Raw genomic sequence first — 6,791 nt, 5'->3', positions numbered from 1 at the left:
ATAGAGACTACAATTTTCACTGATTTTTATGAAATGTGGTGTGATCATTTATATTGATAATATCTTAGACAAGTTTGAATTTGAGGATCTTTTGATGAACGGTTTTTGAGTTATTGCCCTTGACTTAGGAAAATCTCGTCAAAATATCAGTAGAGTCTTTGTTTACTGGGAATTTAAATTAGCTATTGATCATAACATGAATAAAATTAAAACAAATACACAAAGAAAATCAGGACATTTGAGAACAAAACTTATCAAAATTATTAGCTAAATTAGCTTAAATTTCCTGATAAAATTATTACTGTTAAGAAAAATTAATAATGACCTTTAAGTACTTAACATGCCTATCTGTTTCAAAAATCGTATTTGCTCTCTCTGACCTCGTTATTGCAGGCACATTTTGTACAAAATATTTGTGTGCAGGCACCTTTGAATTTTGTATAGCTGTGGGGGGTATAAAAAAGTATTTGGTTGAGTCCATATTTGAGCAAAATAAGTCCAGATAAACCGAGGTCCTGTGTGCTACATCCTGTGCACGTTAAAGATCCCTTTAGAGTTGGAAATCGAAAAAGAGTAGACTTATGCCTCTGTTCTGGCAAAATATTCCTCATTGTACACTGCGTAGTATTGTCCATTTCATTAGTTCATCAGTTGTAGAAAAGTAGGACGTAAAACTAATTTTATTTTAATTGAAGTATATGATGTTTATATTAACAAGGATATATCATGTAATTATGTGGCCAGTAGTGATTAAAGGGTTAATGTAAATATTTACCTGTATAGGCGATCTAACGATGATTTTAGACAATATTTTATTTCTTAATCAAACTCCAATATTCTCTCCTTTCAACTAACAACCTTCCACCATTTTGAATTTTATTTTCAAACACTTCATTTCAACTTGAATTGATTTGCCTGGAATGAAAAAAGTTTTTTAATCAAATTAAATCAGTTTTATATCTTACTGATAGCAGGCAGACAAAATGGGGGATAACTTTCGAGGTTGAATTTGAAATGAGACAGATCTGTGGATAGGCGAAAGTCTCCTATGGAGCATCTGAGAGGGTTCTCATTGGCAAGAAAAGTTTTGACAAATAGACAGCCCTGTCATTAGGGTGGGGTCAGTGGGGGCTGGGGCCCAGCAAGTGAATTAAGACCCAGCTAAACCTTCTTCAGTTCAGCAGAAATTGATTCATTTACAGTGTTTTTGTACAAAATCAAAAAGATATAGATTTTGATATGTTTTTGGCAGCTCAAAATTCTCAGAAATGAGTTCTCTCACTCTTGGTATTATTAATTTCTTCAAATTTTCTAAGTACAAAATCTGAGCCCCAGCATCAATTTATTCCTGGCGACGGGGCTGCAGATAGAAATGATTTGGCCCACTCTCTTGTCTTCATTGAGCATCAGTCTGAAGAGACTAGTTGGTTTGGCAATTAAATTAGTAATAACAGTCTCCAAAACACAATACCGGTACCAAAAACCTTGGACTTGGTCCCATCGGCATGAATTTCAGCATTTAAAGTTGTTTTTCATGCATTAATTTCTAATCTAACAGTGCCAGCTCGCATAATGCCACTCGTCATCTAAAACTCACCCTTTTTTCTCCATCTGTGCGTGGAAGTTAGAGGACTACTTATAGACTGTAAATGGCTTGAAAATTTCAAGAAAATTGAACCTCCGCCATTTCAACCAAACGGCCTTCAACTTAGCTGAGATTATCCAGAGCGTAATTTCAATGAAAACAGACGACAGGAAAATTTCGCTACTTTCTGGTGAAAAAGGGTCAAAGAGAGACAACCTTAAGACAGACTAAAGACCACAGTTAACTCTTAATTATCAATAATAAGAGTTTTTGTGGTTTGTAAATTGATAGTAATTAGCTCCCATTAATTACTATTTGGTTGAATAAACTTGAATAATCTTGAGCTATCACAAGTATCGTATTTTTCTGGGGAAGTTTGCTTGAGTAAGTCTCCTAGACTTAGCTTAGTTTAGACGTTTGTTGCATTATTATTGGTTATATTTTGACTTCTTTTTATCGAATCCAGACCATAGTAAAGACTAGGCTGGGGCCGGACAGGGATTTATAGATATCCTAGATCAACCAAACGAAACTGAAGTCTGTTTTCTGTATGAGTGAGACTCTCTCTCCACAAATTATAGGCTAAGTAGGGTAGGCTTAACATTCTTTAATAGGCCTAGTAGGGGTTGCATCCCATAGGTCATGATTTCAGGGTAAAAATTCCAATAAGAATGTTGAGTTTAGGACCAATAATTCTTTAATGAAAAGTTTTAAAAAGTAGGCATAAAACTCAAAGAAAGGAGCCTATTTCGTCTTTCTGACGGACTACTTCGTCTTTGGCAACAAGTAGGCAAAATAGTCCCAGGGCAAAAACAGAACTAGACGCTTAATACACAAAATTAAGCGAAACCAAAGCACTTCAGGCGCTTATCTTGATTTGTTACTGCCACTTTGACTAAAAAGTTCCAAAATAGAAATTAAAATGTCGTTCGTAAGAGGCGTAGTGATAATTTACTGCTATGCAACGAGCGGAAGGCTTAAGACGTAATTCGACGTCAATTATCCTCAAGGCTAAGAAGATGAGCGACGCTACGGAACACGATTTAAGTGAACCCGAAAATATGGAAAAAACTTGTAAATATTGAAATTTTATTTTTAAAAATCTTTATTTATATACATAGCACAAATTGAACAAGTTTTTAATTAAGTTTTGGACATCTAAATTAAAAAAAACTTGATTTAAAATTTGAGGTAAATTATCATTGAGATTGGTAAGATAAGCTAGGCTTATTTCAATAACGACTAAATAAGGCTTTATTTTAAAATATTTAAACGCTTTAGGAAATAAGGCTAGAACTTACTACAAAAGAAAAAGATTGAAAAAAGTAGGAAATTTAAGCCTAGCCTACTTCGTTTTTTTTTTTTACTTTGTGAATTTATAAATAATAGGCCTATTAGCGAGGCTTAACCCAACTTATAGCCTAGCCTTAGCCTAGACATAGGCCTACGTAGGCTAGAGCTTGAAGAACCTTACTTAAGGTAGAGTTTTGAGCAAAGGGGCAAAGCTGTGAACCAAAAATAACATCATTGAAACCAAACTCTGTTATAGAGGTTCAAGAAGAGTTTTTTGTGGTCTGAAAATCTATCTAATAAGAGTTAGCTCCCATCAATTGCTATCTGAATTAACTGAAGCTTGTCATATAGTCTGTTATTGGTTTTTTCAAGAAATCAGGGTGCTTAGCCTACTTACCATGTCACTTGGGATACCTTTTCTCTAACTTTAGAAAGGCTGATGGCATTCTGCCATTGAGTTTATCAACTTTCCCCAACTTGAAAGACTGGTTATATAACGGGTTTCTTTGCCAAGCAATCTTAAACAGCTTAGAGCAATTAACTTTATCATCTTTTGAACTACCCGAGGGAGGAGGCTCAACCCACTAAAGTTCAAGGACCTCCATTCATTTTGTTGAGACATTGAAGTCCATGTGTGACTTTTACCAAAGAAGGCCTACTGCTTCAGTCCCATTTGACAGAACTATTGGATGGGATTGTCTTTCACTCACTCGTAAGGCAAATGACATTGATCAAAAACTATTTTATCTCCAGGTCCAAACCTAAGTCCAGGTCCAGACCTAAGTCCAGACCCAAGTCTAGGTCAAGGTCCAGACCCAAGTCCAGGTCCAGACCTAAATCCAGACCCAAGTCCAGGTCAAGGTCCAGACCCAACTCCAGACAAGGTCCAACCCAAGTCAAGGTCAAGGTCCAGGTCAAGATCAAGATCAAGATCAAGGTCCAAGTCAAGGTCAAGGTCAAGGTAAGTGCCTAACTTCGTCAACTTTACTGTAATAACCACTACTATTCTTGCATCAGGAAAGTTTGTAAAGGGAGCGATTTGATTGGATTGTACAAAAGCGAATACAGTCAATCAGAGTTCTTGGCAGAAAGTCTGTAAACAATAAGCCATAATGTTTGAATGAAACAGATACTTCATTGAGAAATTGGAAGAGGAGTCGTCTGGTGATCTTGACCAGCTGTAAGAAGAAATATAACAGACATTCCATTTTCATATTTCAGATGCCACCAGAAGAAGGAAGTGGAAATTGGATAAGGATCATCTTCACAATTTCAAGCTACATGTATTAGTAATACTATTACGAAACTTCGTACTTATACCTTGACTGTAATAGCCACCTTCCTTTATCGGATTGGAATTTGATTGGATTGTAAGCTAGCGGATACAGCCAATCATAGATATCGACTGAAAGCTTGTGAACAAAAGTCCATAATGTTTACGTACTTTCTGTCGAGGGTCCTGATTGGCTGTATTCGTTGATGTACGATCCAGTCAAATCGCTACATTTCGTGATACAGGAATAGTGGCTATTGCAGTCAAGGTATAAGACGAAAAGTCGTAAGAGCTTGATATTGTGGAGATGGGTAAGGATCAATTCATTTCTTGTTTGAAGAGATTGGCCGGGGTGGCAAACAAGAATATATAATTTTGGAACAAGAAAGAGTCGTGGTATTTCTAGTGGTGACGCCAGCCTTCCAAGACTCTTTTGATGCAAATGAAGATGCAAAAACAATAAACACAGCCCTAATTTGTTTAATTTTAGATTTACCCAATGAGAACGCTTACAACTTTCGAGTTGTAAGCGACAAAACGGACGAGGGCGGCTTCGTTTCGGTTGCTATACCGAAAGAAGCCCTCGAATACCGATTTGTGGAGGGATACGGTAAGGATCATTTGATAATTTGACTTTCTGGGTAACTTCAATGTACTTTGTCTTTCAGTTAGACAAGTAGATATAGGTTTAAAACAGACACGGGACCGACTTTTAGAGGCACTATCGCAAAAGCTGCAAATGATATCTTTGGGATTTAGTTGAATTGCAGGAACCACGCAAGTCAGACTGAAAATTGGAATGATGCAAATCGATGCCATCAGTGTGCCTGATACATATAAAAACAGCAGCCATGCAATTCTCTCCAATTTATACTTTGAGTTTTCACACTGCTGATGTTGCCCAATTGAAAAACAGGGACGTAAATCTCCATTTCATGTCAATTGAATGAAAGAATTCACTCTTAATAATCTATTTATTATACTACAGGTTGGTGTGTTTGCATATCCGATCTTCGGGATGTTTCACAAGATCCCCAAACAAGTGGTGAGTGTTTGAGTTGTTCCTATATAGCACGTTTATGGTCGATCTCCACCAATTTACCACGTATCTGTCAGGTCAGATATATTGTCAGTCAGTTTTTGATATTAGAAATAATGATGCTTCTGTTATTTTGAATTCCAGATGAAGATGATGAAGAGGGAGTGAATGCAAAGATCTTGGCACTGGTGTTCGGTGGAATTTTGCTTTCATGTATTATTCCAATGGGTAAGTGCTTGATTTGGACGATCTGGATTGTAAGTTGGGTGAGTTTTCTGAGACTGTGTTCCTTGGGAGCAGTATGTTCTAGTCAAAGACTTGTCCAATTTCCAGAATCTAAAATTCTTACAATGTCAGAGGACAAGTCATTCTGAAGTTGTTTCTTGTCTCTTGAAGGATGAGTCTCTCCCATTACAAAGCACATTGTGGGTTCTAATCTTGGTCATTGTGTGAAAGTCTGGTCACCCTTCGTCAACATTCCAGTCAAACCAGTTGTAAATGGGTATGGATAATCTGGGAAAGATCAGAGCCAAGAGCTTTGGACCAGCTGGTAGCAGAATGGCTGTCTCCTTTCATTCTTTTCAAATAACAAAATGTTTTCTTTTTCAGCATACAACTACTTCTGCCCAGCACCAGTGGAGGACGTTGGATGGTGGCAGCAGTCCATCTCTGAAATCATCTACCCACAGCCAGTTGTGGACACCTCTTGGTGGGGAACCATCAAGAGTGTCATTTACCCACAACCAGTTGTGGACAACTCTTGGTGGGGAACCACCAAAAGGTGTTTCACCTGGCTGTGGTAATGATCATTGGAACCGGCTTGGGTCCCTTTTTGGACGGCTAAAGGGACTGCATTAAATGAAATTTCCAGATTAAAACTGGTTTCTTGATAAAAAAAAAAAATGAAAATTCCCTTTTATGATATTAAAACTTAGGAACTTTATTTAGGAGGTATTTGATAGGCACTTAATTTGTAAATTATATATAAGAAGAGGTATTTGATAGGCATATTTAATATTTTTGTAAATTATATATAAGAAGAGGTATTTGATAGGCACTTAATTTGTAAATTATATATAAGAAGAGGTATTTGATAGGCACTTAATTTGTAAATTATTTATAACAAGAGGTATTTGATAGGCACATTTAATTATTTTTGTTAATTATATATAAGAAGAGGTATTTGATAGGCACATTTAATATTTTTGTAAATTATATATAAGAAGAGGTATTTGATAGGCACATTTAATATTTTTGTAAATTATTTATAACAAGAGGTATTTGATAGGCATATTTAATATTTTTGTAAATTATTTATAACAAGAGGTATTTGATAGGCATATTTAATATTTTTGTAAATTATTTATAACAAGAGGTATTTGATAGGCACATTTAATTATTTTTGTAAATTATTTATAACAAGAGGTATTTGATAGGCACATTTAATATTTTTGTAAATTATTTATAAAAAGAGGTATTTGATAGGCATTTTAAATATTTATAACTTTATTATTATAGGAAAAATAAAAGGGAATTTTCAAAATTTTATAAGGGATCCAAATAATAGGAAACCACATTTCANAGACATTTTTCAATAATTT

The 6,791-nt window shown here is 35.5% G+C and overlaps 1 protein-coding gene across 1 annotated transcript in view; it reads left to right on the top strand.

Moving 5' to 3' along the window:
* Nucleotides 1-4,458: 4,458 nt before the first annotated feature.
* LOTGIDRAFT_167843 (hypothetical protein) overlaps nt 4,459-6,791 on the top strand; it is a gene marked incomplete at both ends in the record, with an annotated part of 3,056 nt that continues 723 nt past the window's right edge. The window contains 5 exons of the mRNA XM_009065727.1: nt 4,459-4,462; nt 4,642-4,761; nt 5,140-5,196; nt 5,335-5,456; nt 5,800-5,989. Coding sequence (XP_009063975.1) covers nt 4,459-4,462; nt 4,642-4,761; nt 5,140-5,196; nt 5,335-5,456; nt 5,800-5,989 — 493 coding nt within the window. The remainder of the gene's footprint in view (nt 4,463-4,641; nt 4,762-5,139; nt 5,197-5,334; nt 5,457-5,799; nt 5,990-6,791) is intronic.

Source organism: Lottia gigantea (genome assembly GCF_000327385.1).
Source record: "Lottia gigantea unplaced genomic scaffold LOTGIsca_70, whole genome shotgun sequence".
NCBI lineage: Eukaryota > Metazoa > Mollusca > Gastropoda > Lottiidae > Lottia > Lottia gigantea.
The sequence above is the reverse complement of the archived record's forward strand: the minus strand, read 5'-3'. Positions and strand labels throughout refer to the sequence as shown.